Source organism: Colius striatus, chromosome 8, assembly GCF_028858725.1.
Source record: "Colius striatus isolate bColStr4 chromosome 8, bColStr4.1.hap1, whole genome shotgun sequence".
NCBI classification, from domain to species: Eukaryota; Metazoa; Chordata; class Aves; order Coliiformes; family Coliidae; genus Colius; species Colius striatus.
The window spans coordinates 18446239-18462743 of NC_084766.1; the positions used below are offsets into that span (position 1 = coordinate 18446239).

At 45.9% G+C, this 16505-nt stretch overlaps 1 protein-coding gene across 1 annotated transcript; it reads left to right on the top strand.

Moving 5' to 3' along the window:
• Positions 1–9623: 9623 nt before the first annotated feature.
• Positions 9624–16466, top strand: LOC104561436 (lipase member M). The gene is made up of 9 exons (XM_010207115.2): positions 9624–9716; positions 10707–10824; positions 11429–11627; positions 12517–12626; positions 13313–13458; positions 14061–14207; positions 14894–14965; positions 15996–16061; positions 16236–16466. Exons 1-9 carry the CDS (start codon positions 9708–9710, stop codon positions 16464–16466), a joined length of 1098 nt encoding a protein of 365 aa, XP_010205417.2. The 5' UTR covers positions 9624–9707.
• Positions 16467–16505: the final 39 nt, after the last annotated feature.

The window sequence follows — 16505 nt, forward strand, 5'->3', positions numbered from 1 at the left end:
GGTTAGCATTCGGCTACACAAATTTCACCCCTCTGAGAATATATATATGAGAGTGCTGATTGGAAGTATCTGCACAGTTAGAAGGTAAAGTGAAAATTTAGAAATGATCATGAGTATTCTCACAGCAACAAAAGCATTCTGTGAGTGTGGTTACACAGCTTCATTTTAAGATGTTCATGAAAGTATATCTAATATTTGGTTGTGCACCTTACCATGTCTTATGAGGTCTTTATACTGTAGGTTAACACTAGTGACTAGTTTCAGGTCTGTTCAGTGCACAGTCACAGCAGTATCATAGTGCTATTGGTCTTCTTTTTTCCACCAAAATTTGCACCTGTCAAGACACCCAGCTGGTCTCCTAACTTCAAATAACTCAAAGGTCTTCATTTCTTCCTTTGATGAAATTGCACAGGAAATTCTCAGTAAAAAGCTAACTGCTCTTTGTTGTCAAACTCTTCTTCCTACCACAGTTATGATAGGTATCAGTGTATCCTGGTTTTGTCTGAAATAAAGTCAATGTTCTTCTTGGTGGCTGGTACAGGTCTGTGTCTTGGATTCAGAATGAGAATTATGCTGATAACACATGGATGTTTCGGTTGTTGCTAAGCAGTGTTTATTCTAAGGCAAGGACCTTTTAACTACTCACCCTTCCCTGCCATGGAGGCTGGGGGTGCACAAGCAGCCGAGAGGGGACACAGCTGTGACAGCTGACCCAAACTGGCCACGGGACTATTCCATACCAAAGGACCCTGTGCCCAGTATAGAAACTGGGGGGAGCTGGCTGGGAGACATCACGGCTCAGAGACTGGGCATTGACCAGGAACAATTGTTTCAGGCATCGTTTGCTTTGCATACTACTGTGATTACTATAGTAATTGTTGTTGTAACCATTATTATTAATAATAATTCATTTCCTGTACTATTAAACTACCTTTGTCTCAATCCATGAGTTTTAGGGGTTTTTTTTCCTGATTCTCTCCATCCCACTGGGAGGTAGGGAGAGATCAAGGAGCTGAGTGGTGCTTAGTTACTGCCTGGGGTTAAACCATGTCAGTTCTTTTAAACCCAACTCTTAACATCCTTTCCAATCTATGTAATGCCAAGGTCCCACACTTTCTGATGCATTTCCAATTAATCAGCACCAGTTCTCCTGTCTTTTAATATATAAGTACACAGATATCGTTCCCTAATTCAATGGGCCTTTGAAATGTCCATTTAAATGTCCCTTTATGTTCATTGAAATGCCCCTTTAAAATGTTTGAGTTCATTCAGTTCATGACTTTGGGCTCCATCCGTCACATTATTTTTTCTGGGCAGGTTGGATGGTGCAAAGTCCACTAAATCAGCAGAGCAGAATCAGGCTTCAGTGTGGTGCAACAGCCAGGGGACTTTGGGCTCAGCAGAAGGATGGTGTTTAGTGTTGAATTGTTGTGTGCTGAAGTCAGTTCTGGTTCCATCAGTACTGCACTTCACTCAGTTATATCAAGGGTCATTCTTCATTAATCTAAATGATTCTTCCCTGTATGCTAGATACAGCATATAACAGTTATAGTAATGATAACATACAATGGCAGGGTTATGTAGCAATTAACAATTTATTGACTATTCTTACCTAAAATGAAACCCCTTGAGGCACATACCAGACTTCCCCATCCTTCTGTATTACCCACCAAGTGCACTCTGATCCTTGAGCAAAAGCTGTCCCATGAAGGAGCTGCCTTTGCCTGAAGCAGGAATGACTCAGATTGTCCTCACTTCTTTACACATACTATATGGACTTATTTCCTTCTACAGCACATGCTGGGGCAAACCCATCCGGGTTTGATTGGGCAGGGCCGGTTCAATTGACAGATCCTCTCACATTAACTCTCCAGGTGGCCTTTGCTAAATATGTTTGAAAGCTTCAAGTTGTTGGCCTTGTTATCCCAGCACTAGAGGAGCCAGGTGATAATGTTATTTCCCAGACATTAAGTGAATTCTTTTTGCATGTCTTGCAGTTCATTCAGGGCTGGGGATCCTATGACTACCTCTAGTTCTGCCTTTGCCTCCTATTCTTTTAATCTAAGCAAACTGACTTTTTTGTTTATTTCTTCTTCTGTATAGTAGCAACTGAGACTGGCACAGAATTGTTCTCTGATTCAGCTGCAGTGCCTGTTGCCAGGGCTGGAGTAGTCACAATGCCTGTCACAGAACTTACAGCAGCAGTCTTTTTGTTGCCAATCCAAAGGTTCTCTCTTCCCCTTGAGAGTACTCGGCAGTGTTGAACATGCTGAAGTACAGAGGTGATGGCAACACTGAATACGAAGACCAGATTAGTCCCACGAGTGACAATTTTATCATACCATAAGCTAATCTTACACAGTATAGTAAAGTGATGATGTTAATGCATCTGCTAAGTATGATAAACAGCAGCACAGAGAGGCAAGTAAAGGGTTAAATCACACAACTCTAATAACAAGTACTACGACTCTATGAATCAATAGATCAATACCGTGATCATCAACTATTAACCTAACAGAATTAATACTTGTAACAATTTTTCTTTACACATTCTGGTCAGATCTAACATTATTTTAACTTTTCAAGCCCCATGTTAGGTGACAAAAGAGACTGATGTGGTTTAACTCCAGCACTGCAGAGCCACTCACTCTGTCCCTCCCTCCAGTAGAATGAGACATAGTTTAATGGTACAGGAAATGAAATAATAATTACATTGATATCAATAACAGAATATGCAAAACAAGTGATGCCTGATACAATTGATCACCACCTCCTGACCAGTGCCCAGCCAGTCTCTGAGCCGTGATGTCTCCCAGCCAACTCCCCCCTAGTTTCTAGCGTCCTTTGATATGGAATAGCCCCATGGCCAGTTCAAGTCAGCTGTCCCAGCTGTGTCCCCTCCCAGCTGCTTGTGCACCTCCAGCCTCCATGGCAGTGCAGAGTGATGAGCTGAAAAGTCCTTGCCTTAGTATAAATACTGATTAGCAAAAACTGGAACATCTATGTGTTATCAGCATTATTCTGAGTCCAAGACACAGACCTGTGCCAGCTACCAAGAAGAACATTGAATTTATTTCAGACAAAACCAGGATGTATTAAATCACATATCAGCCTCAGGCACATATCAGGCTCAGGAACAGCTTTGTTCGTTCCATGGTGTAAGAATGCTGGCTTCTGCTCCTATTCCTGCCTTTATTCATATCTAACACTAGTACTTTAGTACCTCTGCTAAGTAAACAGTACTTTGCAGATGTTGAAGGCACCAGGCTTGACAAGGGTGAATGACTCAACCACACAAGTAAAAGGTGAGGTCTGTCGATACTGTTCAGGAAACCAGATCATAAAACACAGGGAGGGTCGAAAAACACTGGGAGGGGAGGTGTTTCTCCACCCACTGGATATTTTTTTCAACTCCTCTTAGGAGATACACTGGAATTGCTCACTATACAACTTGCAAAGTCCATCTTACATAGTGGGATTTTTTTCACTCATGAGAGTGGGAAGACATTTTCAAAAGCCCAAAGCAGACACAGACACAGAAGGTAATGAAACAGTGAAGGCTCTGGCCGCATCCACTGGCAGGAACACAGCACCCACACACAGTCCCTTTGTGTCAGTGGTTGCCTCATACAGAAAATTATAGTCTGGTGGATAGAGTAACGTGGGCGTGTTTGGGGATGCATTTCTCTACTCACATACCGTTCATAGACTGGCTGGTATGAACATTAGAAGCCAACCTAATCCATGACCATGAAATGCATGCTCAAGCAGAGCACCTGGTAGCCAAACAGACGGCTCAATCTCTTAGGTGGCTACCAAGCACCTACAGAAAGATGTAAGTTGTAGGGTCACAGGATGAAGATGGAGAACAAATACTTCTGTGCAATACCTGTTGCTTCAGCCAAACAGAGGTGTTTCACAAGTTCTGTTCCACTCTTTCGTCCACCAACATGTTAAGCTTGGTGCTTCTCCAGAAAACATTGCAGTAGTTTCACATATTAGCAATGGAAAATAGAATACCAGTTGGACATAAGGGTTGTGTGGATGCTACCTGGACCACTGTCACTTTTCAAGAGTGGTATCATGACTGTCTCCCACCAAGGCAGATGATGAAGCCTGATCTGGTTTTTGGTGTGTCTATAGAAGTATCTGCATGCTCTTGAGGCCTTATGAAACTAGTGGACTCCAAGTCCTTTAGTTGCCCCAGGAGTTCTTCTAAGAGGTGTTCCCAAGAGCCCATGGGAGTTAGGAAATTACCCTTTACAAAGAAAATCTTTTGACATCTTTTCCCTCCGGCTACCATGAACTTAAGGTGCAGCTCCATAATTGAAATTACTTTCAGAACCACTCCAGCTGCTTTTGGAAACACAATCCTTTACAAGCATGAAAGTCAAGACCACATGGCCAAACAGAGGACGTGATCAAAGATATGACCAGCATGCACGTTGCTTAATTAGAGGACATGTGATGTGGTCCAGCATGATGCTAACATAGCAGGGCTCTGACACAACCATGCTCTTTTTAACACTGATGATGACAGAGCCACCACCATTCTCACCACCAGCGTGACCAGATGAGACAGTGAGCTCTGCTTGGTAATGTATCTTCCTCCATATAATTCACATTTGCCTTGGAGCTATCCAGAGAGTGAAAACTTGTTTCTTTTGTTAGTAACTTGCCTTGTGGTAATACCATGGAGATGATATTGAATATTATATAGAGATGGTATTGAATACCATAGAGATGAGACCTAATATTTCAGAGGACAGATATGTCTCACGGTGTGCAAGAACCATTGTCAGGAGGAAGAAGTGAAGTAGAGGGTAACCAGATGTTGGTGAGAAGATCTGTAACTCATGCTTATGCTTGATGGGTTGAAATTAAGCTCTAACTTTTAAAGACTCTGGCAAAACATTCCAAATCATATATGATATTAACTGTCTATATTAAAAATCTACAATATATAACTGTGTATATTAAAAATAGATCTCTGCAAGGCACAGAATTTTCTAAGGTGATCAAAAAGGTTTCTGGTTTTTTTTTAGGCTACATAATTTAAGATTTAAGAAATCTCGTAAGAGTTTGTCCCAGTTTAATTTCATAGGCCCCTTCTGTTAACAGTAGATTCTGGGTGCAAAAGCTAAACGATAGAGAAACAGCAGAAAAACAGACATAGCCCAGCCAACTTAAAAATGTACCTTCAAATAGCAAAAGCTCTTACTTCAGATTAATTCCCGTGTGACAACTGGTTTGATGGCGTTTTCTATTGTTTTAGTTCTTGCATTATAAATCTGTTTTTACTCTTCTTCTCATTAAAAATATAAAAATGGGCCTTTCCTAGCACCAGGTCCAGTGTGTGTGGAAGAGTATGAAGAACTTTGCATGGTGTATAATGGAACTGGGAATCCTCTTTGCTTTCCCATCCCAGACTGTGATATACGGTCTTAAGATAGATAAGGATATTAACCATCATAAGCAAGTAGAAACAGACATTCATAACTATTATTGTTGTTCTTGTTCTTTATTACTAATAACCATTAAATATTGATAATTCATTATTAATTATTATTTTTTCATAGAATCATAGAATGGTAGGGGTTGGAAGGGTTCTTTAGAGATCATCCAGTCCAACCCTCCTGCAGAAGCAGGTCCACCTTTATCAGATGACGTAAGAACCTTTCCAGGCGGGTCTTGAAGACCTCCAAGGAATGAGGCTCCACAACCTCCCTGGGCAGCCTGTCCCAGTGTTCCATCACCCTCACAGTAAAATAGCTTTTTCTTACATTTAAATGGAACTTTTTGTGTTCCAGCTTCATCCCGTTACCCCTTATCCTGTTGCTAGATACCATAGAAAAAGAGATGTCCCAACATCTTTCACCTCTGTCCAAATAACTGCTCATACACAATTGCTCCTTATGCCTTCTGCCAAAAAGCCCTTATCTGCATCCACAAGCCTTCTGTCATTTTTTTCTCCCCTCTGCCCTGATGAGCAGGGTAAATGACAGCAAGGTCAACCCATCACAGTATAGTTACTTATACAAACGATTACAGGAAAGACAAGTTGGGATTTAAGTAATAACTGCCCGTTAGTACTTCCTACCACCTGCCATACTGATAACTAAGTGCTTGCTTAACTGTCTTCTAAGCCTGTGTCTTGAAATGACAGTTTATTTCTATGGCGGGGTGTTTTTCTTCCTTTTTGTCTTTGGGATCACAGAATGGTAAGGGTTGGAAGGGACCTTTAGAGATCATCCAGTCCACATCCCCCCCGCTAAAAACAGGTCCACCTAGATCAGGTCACACAGGAAAATGTCCAGGTGGATTTTGAAAACTGCCAGAGACAGAGACTCCACACCCTCCCTGGGCAGCCTGTGCCAGGGCTCCCTCACCTCAACAGTAGAATAGTTTTTCCCTATGTTTAAATGGAACTTTTTGTGTTCCAGGTCCTTTCCATTACCCCTTGTCACTAGATACAATAGAAAAAATGGGATGTCCCAATCTCCTGACATCCATTTAGATATTTGTAAATATTAATGAGATCCCCCTTCAGTCGCCTCCTCTCCAGACTAAACAGCCCCAGTTTCTGCAGCCTTTACTCATAAGAAAGATATTCCAGTCCCTGATCATCTTGGTGGCCCTGTGCTGGACTCTCTCTAGAAGTTCCCTGTCCCTCTTGAGCTGGGGAGCCCAGAACGGAACACAGGACTCCAGATGAGGCCTCACCAGGGCAGAATAGAGGGGGAGAAGAACCTGCTTTGACCTACTGGCCACACTCTTCTTGATGCATCCCAGAATGCCATTTTAATGCCTTCTTGGCCATGAGGGCACATTGCTGGCTCATCTTTACTTTATTATCAACCAGGACTACCAGGTCTCTCTCTGCAGAGCTGCTCTCCAACAGGTCAATCCTGCAGCCAACTCCTGCATGGGTTTGTTCCTCCCAAGGTGCAGGACTCAAGGTGCACTTGCCCTTGTGAACCTCATGAGGTTCCTCTCTGCCCAACTCTCAAGCTGCATCAGACAGCTCCCTTGGCACTCTCGGATGCATCCCATCAGGACCCACTGACATATGAGTGTTAAGCTTGGCCAACAAGTCTTTAACCTCTTCCTCGTCCACGCGGGGCAAGTCCTTTGTTGCCCAGGCCATCCTACTATCAAGGTCACTTGTTTTCCTTAACTTTCCTGTCTAGGTTTAATTCTAGAAGGGCTCTAGCCTTCCTGGTTGCACCCCTGCATGCTCTGGCAATGTTCCTATACTCTTCCAAAGAAACCAAGCCTTGTTTCCACCTCTCATAGATGGCTGTTTTCTGCCTGAGTTATCCCAGCAGATCCTTGTTCATGCCTGGGAGCCCTCCTGTCTCCTTTTCCTCCTTTCCTACATGTAGGACACCACTGATCCTGGGCTTGGAGGAAGTGGCACTTGAAGATCAACCAGCTCTCCTGGGCAGTTCCACCGTATAGGATCTTATCCCATATGATCCCTCCAAGGAGGTCTTTGAAGATGCCAAAGTCAGCTCACTTGAAATCCAGGGTTCACTCCTACTTGGTGTCCTGCCTCTTCCACACTGAATCTCGAACTCTATCATCTCATGGTCGGTGCAGCCTCCAACCTTCATGTCCCCAACCAGACCCTCCTTATTTGTCAGCACAAGGTCCAGCAGCACACCCCTCCTTGTTGGTTCCTCAATGACCTGTAACAGGAAGCTGTCATCAACATTCTGTAGGAACCTCCTGGACTGTGTGTGCTTGGCTGAGTGGCTTTGCCAGAAAATATCAGGGTGTTTGAAGTCCCCCATGAGGACCAGGGATTGTGACTGTAAGGCAGCTCTCAACTGTTCATAGAAGGCCTCATCCAGTTCCTCCTCTTCTTCAGGTGACATGTTGCAAACTCCCACAACAGTATCACCTACCTTACCCTGCCCCTTAATTTTCACCCACAAGCATTCAACCTGCCCCTCATCCCCACCCAGGCAGAGTTCAATGCACACTAATTGCTCCCTCACATAGAGAGCAACTCCACCAAGTGAGGATGCCTTGTTAGCCTGTCTTTCCTGAAAAATACATAGCCCTCCATGGCTGTGCTCAAGTTTTGTGAGCTGTTTCACCTCATTGCAGTCTCCGTGACTGCAATGAGGTCATAGCCCTACATCTGCACCCACATCTCTAGTTCTTCCTGCTGCGTGCAGCAATGCAGAGGCTTACTCAAACACACAGGTTTCCCTGGACAGATGCAGGAGGATCCTCCCTGGTTTGGCTCTCCCTCAGGGTGGTCAGTCTTCTGCATCCAAACATAGTGTGCAGGTGAGGGGCACTTATCATCGCATTCTCTGCCCTGTTTCCCTGCTTGACAGGATAGCTTATTCTATGTTACTTCTCCCCCCACGCTTTTAGTCCTCATGATCAAGTTGGCCAGCCTATTCCCAAATGTTCCAGTGCCCGTATGAGAGAGACGAATTCCATCCTGTCCTATCAAGTTATAGTCCCTAAAGAAGGACTAATTGTCATAAAAACTGAAACCTTCCTACCAGCACCAATCTCTTAGCTAGGAGATAACTTGCCTGATTTTTGCATTAGTGACTTCCCCTTTACCTCTGGTGGACAAGATGGAAGAGAAAACAGCCTGTGCCCTCCTATCTTTCACTTGCTCCCCCAAGGTTTTAAAATCCTTTTCAATTCTGGAAATACCATGTCTCATTACTCATTCATCCCCACATGGAACAGGAGTAGGGGATAGTAGCCCACATCCCTAATGAGCTGTGGTGCACTCTCAGCCACATCATGGATCTTGGCTCCTGGCAGGCAGCACTCCTCTCATGACTCCTTATCCAGTTCACAGATGCTTCTCTCAGTGCCTCTTAGCAATGAGTCACCCACAACGAGCACATGTCACTTCTTTTTACGGTGCCCACTGCCTGTTGCTGGTGGAGTAGCTGATGGTGAATTGTTTGCTGGGATTTCCCCTTCTGGAGCTTGCTCGTCTATGTCCCCCACCATTAATGCTTCATACTTATTGCTAATTGGCTCTCTGGAAGGCGGTATATGAAGATGAGCCCTTGTTTTTTTTGCTACCAGGGTCCAAGGCATATTGGATTCACTGGAGGCTTGTACCTGATTGTGGAAGCCTCTGTCGATCTCCTCTTCTGCTTCTCTAACACTACAGAGTCTGCTAACAGTTTCCTGCTGTCTACTAACAGTTTCCTCTTTCACCTGACGCTGCAGCTCTTGAATTTGAAGGCACCTATGACACATACTTTTCTCAGCAGCAAATGTCCCTAAACATCCTAAACACCCCCTGCACTCCACGTGGACTGAAGCATCCTTGCTGACCTGCTCTGTCTGAGTGGATGCATCGATCTTCACCAGGGTGTTGTCCATCTGAGCCTTGGTTTTAGCCCTCATGCGAGTGGCCATCATCCCGCTTAAGGCAGGAGCACTTCTCTGACTTGCAGCTCTCCGTGTAGGCTGTGGAATCATTCTCTGCCCATCCTCCCTGCTCGCCCTTGCCTGCAGGAACTGGTGAGCAAACTGCTACACCACACCTGGGTACCACGCCACACCCTGTTTGCCCATCCTAATTTGCCTGTTTTTATTGTTATTCATACAGGCACATTATGCTGCTATTTATTGCAATCCTGGTTTTGGTACAAGCACTCACAAACTCAGAAGATGCCATCAAGCAGAAAAAGGTTATAAACCCTGAGACATCCATGAATGTAGTAAGTCAGAAGAATTTCTAATTTCTACTCTATCTGAAAGTTTGCAGATGTTTAGCTGCAGGAGAGAGGGATGGAGGGTCTGTATGTGGAGACAGTTCATGTCACTGCATGTGCTTTTATTGAAAAGTGCAATATGATGTTGCATCCATACCATCATTAAGAAACTCTGCTTTCTGAAGGAGCCTTCGTCCTCCCAGCAGTACTATGTGCAATTTTCAGCAGGTGAGTTAGAAAAGAGGTAATCCCAGCCTGGATTTGAACAGACATCTTCCTTGAGGGTAGCCAATTGTGCATGGCTTTTCTCCTTCAGCTGTAGCAAGTTGCTCAGGGCTGTGCCCAGGTGACTCCTGAGAGTATCAGAAGGTGGTGTGAGAAATAAAATTGCTGAAGTTAATCTGCCCACTGTGGAACAAAGCAAGTATATAGCAAAGTATATAGGCAGGATCACAGCTGGATTTCAACAGACCAAAACTTCTCAATCTCTTGTTTTCAGTATAAATAAAGCTCACACAGAGCCTCAGGAACCTTGTCCTAATGCCCTTTCAGAGAGCCCAGTTCAGCTTGTTCAATAAGCCCTGCCATTTTATCTGCCCTACACATCGGTCCAGAGCATGACATGGAATATCCTACTGCCAGTATCAAGACTAAATAATTTTGGTTTCAAGGTTCATTTTTAGAAACATTTCAAACGTGTGTGCTGCTTGTACACCCCATGGCTGTCAGCTCCAAACCTGTTCACAGGTGTGACCCCATGGCTGAGTGTGTCCTCTTGCCTTGGGCATCTCACTAGGGCAGGTACGGGATTCAGGCAGAGCATCCTCTCTCAAAAAATTACTCAATTGATCTACTGAACTGAACTGAGCAAAGCAATGTCCCAGTTGCTGCAGTGTTTTGGTTTTGCAAAGGCATCCCAGCAGGTAAGGGATACACTCAAGTCAAATGAGCATCTCAACTACGGAAAGCTTTGCACCTGGGTTTTTCTTTCCTCAGAGCCAAATTATCTGCCACAGAGGATACCCCAGTGAAGAGTATGAAGTCCTGACTCATGATGGCTACTACATCAGCCTGAACAGAATTCCCCACGGGAGAGAAAATCCTAGGAAGAGAGGTATAGCTCTATGTGACAAGAGGAAGACAGCAGAAAATAATCCCAACCTTAACATACCCAGGAGGTGAAGGAATGAACCTTTATCAGGCCAGGGGAGTATTTATTGGTAAAGCAAAAATACCAAATCCACAGTACTTCCCTAATTTACAGTCAAGCATTTAGCAGCTAGCATAGGAAAGCATGTATGCAATACAGCAATCACCTTTCAGAGACTTGGTTTGAAGGCTCAGAGGGTGCAGGCATACCTTAAGAGAGATCCTCATTCAATTTGTTTCCCATAAATCTGTGACTTTGGTGTTTGAACAATCTCAGGGATAAGCCTGTACCTCTGAGGTTTCACATGGTTGTTGTCAGTAGTCACAGTATTTAGCTTGTGGGGATGACCTGGGATCTGAAATACTTAGAAGGGACGTCTGCAGCTCTCCATCCTGAGAAAATGAGAACAATAACCAATGAGACAACTATGGCAAGGGTCTCTTCACCAGGAGATATCATTAAAATGCACATTCTGTGTCCTCTGGCAGTGCAAGAATGTGCCTGAATTTGGGATGAGTAAGAAGAGAAATTCTAGTTTCATGAAATGCATTGTCTCTTTCACATCCAGGGGCCAAGCCGGCTGTGTTTCTCCAGCATGGGTTACTTGGAGAAGGTAGCCACTGGGTGGAAAATCTGGCTAACAACAGCCTTGGCTTCATATTAGCAGACTCCGGCTATGACGTCTGGCTGGGAAACAGCCGGGGAACAAGCTCGTCCCAGAGACACCAGCACCTTTCAGCTAACCAGGCTGAATTCTGGGATTTCAGGTGGGTTAGAGCAGATTGGAAAAACATGACAAATATCTCCATCTGTCACCAATATCCATGCAGAGGTGGCTGCCTCCAAGCAGGCAATTCAGGGCACCTAATCCCCATGTATGCCCTCCCCCAGACCTTCCAGTGATGTGCCCAGGGAGGCTGGAGGTATCTCTGCAGACCTGCCTGCTGACATGGCACCAACAGCTCCCTGCAGCTGTTCAGCTTGGCCAGGAGCACAGGGTACTATTGCCTATGTGGGGATGCCCATCCTGCAGATACATAAGCCTTATCTTGGGGCCTCTAAGGAGACCTCTCCAGCCAAACACCCCAGTAAAGTGTCCACAAGCATCACTGCCACCTCCCCTTCTCCTAGATGGTGTCCACAGAAGCCTCGTCCACAAGAATGGCTTGTTAAATTGTTACTGCCACTCCAGAGCTGATCTTCAGAGCAGTCCCAGATTTTTCAAGCTCATAAACATGCTTGCACTAAGAAAAGCCTAATGAAGTAGGTCTATGTTTCACCACATCACTCCCAAAAGCACATGGGCAGGATCTGGTTCTCCATTCCCTTCTGGGAAAGAGCTGGTGGTGTAACCATGACAAGAGCCCGCTTTGGGTCTGCAGAGCTGCTGTATGTTGTAGCTGAATACAATTTCTTTTACAGTTACAGGAGGGCTAAGCTTTTTCAGGGAAGGATGAGGCCATGGCAGGAGGGATGCTTTTGCACTCTGGGTATTTTCACCCAGCATATGGCTCTCCAATCTCACAGGAGTTTTCTCATGGAAAATCAGCCACAGATGTTAAATCCATCAGTATACAAGCAATGCAAGGCAGACAAAATCTACGAGTAAGTTTGCTCTCCTGGTGTTACCTTAATAACCAAGACCCTGTGTTGCAGTTTTCATGAAATGGCAATGTACGACCTCCCAGCTATGATCGACTTCATTCTGCAGAAGACTGGTCTGAAGCAGATCTACTACATCGGCCACTCCCAGGGCTGCACAATTGGTACATTAGAAGGCATTGCACCTTGAAATTATTCATTTTGCTGTTTATAAGCAGAAAGTGGAGAGGTCCTGACTTTGTGGGTTGCCTAGCAGGCGGGCTAGGTAGGTCTCTTGCAACAAGAAGTCTCACAGCAGCCACACTTTTAACACAAGACATTTAGGAGGACCAACATGGTCCTAGGATAGTAAGGATGGTCCTGGTGACCTCAGTAAGCCTATTGCCTCAACTATTATTTAACCTAGAAAACCAAATTGTAGTGTTCCCTATCAAAAACAAATGCATTTTGCATGGAGGTCACAGCTGCTGCTTTCCAACAAAATGCATGGTGTTTCTTTTCACCACCTGGGCTATTACAGGTATGAGATAATCTCAGTGATGACAATACCCTTTATCAGTGATTAATGTAAGACAACAGTTTTATTCCCTTCACCTGGTGAACAGGGCAAGACTTCCCATCAGTGGTAGTCATTGAAGTGCCTTATTAGACACTTCTAACTATAGGAATAAAGGCGCTGTGTCCTTTTGGACACCTCTAGCACTAATGTTAAGCAGAAAGATGGCAAGAGATCCCAGACTTCTAATTGGAGATAATGCCAGGTAAACAGATCTGGGCAGTGGGTCCAAGCTCAGATTAAGCACCTGAAGAAAGATTGATCATGCCTCAGGCTGTTCTTCTCTTTTCTCAGCATTCATCGCATTTTCATCCATGCCAGAACTTGCTCAGAAAATCAAAATGTTTTTTGCCCTGGCTCCAGTTGTGACCATCAAGCACGCCAGAAGTCCTGCAGTGAAAATACTCCTTCTTTCAGATAGGCAATTCAGGATATTTCCGGTAGGGGATTACTCCATGCTCTTCTCCCCTATACGTGCCAGTGCTAGGAAAGGGATCATGCCCAGATGCAGTCCCTGAAGCTATCTGACAGAGCAAAAACCACTTAATTACCACTGATTTGTGAGTACAGACGTGATTCAGAAGGGTCATACTCCTGCATGGTCACTTTGTTGAGTGCACACCTTCCTCCCATCTGTAAGATCTTCATGTGCTTTAATGGTCTTTCTGTGGGGGCACTTATTGAATTCCCAGATAGACTACCTGGAAAAGAGTAGCTTTTCTGGGGTGATTTTAATGACATTCAAAAATTAATCCAGCATGTGAGGGAGCTGGGGAGAAAGAGAAGAGCACTGCATACCGATTTCCCTGGTGTGCATTCAATTAGCATTGCCTCCTGCAATGAGCTGTACACATCTCAGAAGGACAGGAGGGCAAAGAAGTGAATCTGACTCCTGTGGGCAACTTATGCCACATGTCCCATCACCGCCCAGATGGTGGGACAGCTGATGGGGACCCCGGCCGGCCGCTGGCCAGGAGAGGCAGGAGAGCTAGGCTGCAGAAAGGAAAATGCAAGAAATGAACCTTGCCCTCTCCTTCTGCAGCTTCTGCTTGGCCGAATGGATGCCTCACTGCGGATAAGGAAATTGTGGAGGTTTCTCCCTCAGCTGTGCAGGCACCCAACGCTGCACAAGCCCTGTGCCAACATCTTCTTTATGCTGGGTGGCCACAATGAGAAGAACCTCAACATGGTGAGTGAGCTGCTCTGTGAGGGTGTCAGAGCCCCAGGGTGCACTGCTTGGGAGCACTCAGCAGCACCCGCTGGTTCTGATGACCTCCCTGCCTGCCCTCCTTCCTGCCCAACACCCTGCCCAGTCTGTGATAGTGGCTCACCTCCAACATTTGCAGGCAAGCAGACACTGCAAAGACAGCACATGTCACTGCCAGATTCCTCTCTCACTGATTCCTCTCTCATTGTCCTCCTTGGACAGCAAAAGTCCCCAAGCTCTGCTGGGTGAATGTCAGTGGCCAGGTAGCCCTTGAGAGCATCTCTCTTAGGGATGCCTGTCACCAAGACCAGTAGTACCTCTCACCAGCACTCTTGGGGTACAGCTCCTGCTCCAACCCATCCTACATCAAGTCTGATGCAGCAGCATAGAGGTGACCACCCGCAGCCACTAAGGTCCTGAGCATGGTCCCTAAGCCCAAATGAGATATCTCCAGAAGCTGGGGATACCTCATTTCTCATCACAGTTCTCCTCCGGAGCTGTCGCAGAGCAATTGATTTTTAATGAAAATTATATCCCTGGACCTAAACCAACTCTCTAGGCAACACAACTCAGCAGTGATGGGTTTTGGAAATGCATCATCTGGCAAGTGCTGTCCTCACTCCCATCCATCGGAAAGCAATGCTAGGCTTGAATATGTTTCCTTGCAGACACGGCTGGATGTGTACACATCCCACTATCCAGATAGGACATCCGTCAAAAACATAATACACTGGGCCCAGGTAGGTTCCCTGAAATGTAGATGCTTCACCCCTGTGGCGGTCCCTCTACTGAGAGTCTGATCTGTTCAAGACAGAGAGAGGTCAGCAATCTTAGACATTAGCAGCTCATGAGGAAGTAAAGGTGAGAGATTGTGTACAAAAGAAGCGCTGGATGCAGGACAAGCTGCCTTGGTCTCTTTGGGGGCCAGGAAGCGCCTGGTGTGCACCCTGGACTGTCTCAGGAGGGACAGAGGAAGGGACACTAAGGCCACAGCTGGATGCCTTGACAAGTTTCAAATCCCCAGGGATCCCCAAAGCAGAGCCTGGAGACACTGTGATGATGGTGGGCAGAAGCTAGACCATACAAGGAGAGGCTGGGGGAGCTCGGCTTGCAAAGGGAGATTCAACAACATCTCCCCTTGCCCAAAGGGGCCCTGGAGACACTAGGGTGAGACCACCAGTCTGAGCAACCTGCTGTAGCTGTAGTGTTGGCCCTGCTGGAACAGGATCAGGCTAGAGACTCCCACCCTGGTGCCTCCTTGAAGACTCAAATTATATGTAACAGGGAAGGCAAAGAAAGGTCTTTTTAATCAGTTCAACTATTGTGCAGCTATCTGAGCTTAGCATTGTAGCAACTCTTTTAATATCTAGGCTCACTAATGTCTCTCTACTCTGAGCCCAAATTGTCATGACAAAGTAAGGGTGACAACGTTGTTGAAGGAAAACTCACTGAAGTGAAGTCGACTGGCGGCATCCCACACACGCAGCGCTGCTGGTGCTGAACGGGTTTTCAGTGGTATGAGTGTTGCACTGGGGCAGCCAAGGAGTCACATGCAACACCTTGATTTGTCAGCCCATAGCTGAGGACAGGCATGGAGCTGGAGATCAAATCACCTGTTAAAAAAGGTGGAAAGCCTGGCTTTGCACGGATTCCCCTTCCTCTTGCAACATCCCATGTGAGCACATGGCATAGTTCTCAAGGAGGCCAGGAGATGCCAGATCCATGCAGTAGCGCTTTCTGCCCTCTCACTGCAGATTCCTCTCCTCCCAGGTGATAAAATCAGGAGAATTCAAAGCCTTTGACTATGGCAGTAAAAATCCAGCCATCTACCACCAGGTAGGAAGTTGAAGTGGCACAGTTGGAGGCTGGAGATGCTGGGAGGCTGTTCTGGGTGGTGCGTGAATGGGCTGCTGGAGATGCCAGGAGGCTGTGCTAGGTGGTTCAGGGATGGGTTGGCTTGCAGGGGTTGACCATGACGACAGTCCCTCAGACCTCCTTGTGTCCTTCCAGGAGACACCTCCCTTTTACCCAGTGGAGATGCCCGTGCCCACTGCAGTGTGGTCAGGGGGAGAGGACTGGGTGGCTGACTGGAGGGATGTCCACCTACTGCTGTCCCGCATTACCCACCTCATCATCTATGACCACATCCCTGACTGGAACCACTGGGATTTCATCTGGGGCTTGGATGCCCCCAGGCGCCTCTACAACAGCATCCTTGAGCTGATGGAGGGGTCCCAGTAGAACAAAAGCTGTCCAGACAGATGCCAGTGGCCTGGCCCT

Excerpts from the sequence above, each read along its gene's own strand:
- LOC104561436 (XM_010207115.2), top strand. Across the intron at positions 12,627-13,312 it reads CTCCCAGGGCTGCACAATTG|CATTCATCGCATTTTCATCC; the intron begins GTACATTAGAAG and ends CTCTTTTCTCAG. Across the intron at positions 16,062-16,235 it reads ATCCAGCCATCTACCACCAG|GAGACACCTCCCTTTTACCC; the intron begins GTAGGAAGTTGA and ends GTGTCCTTCCAG.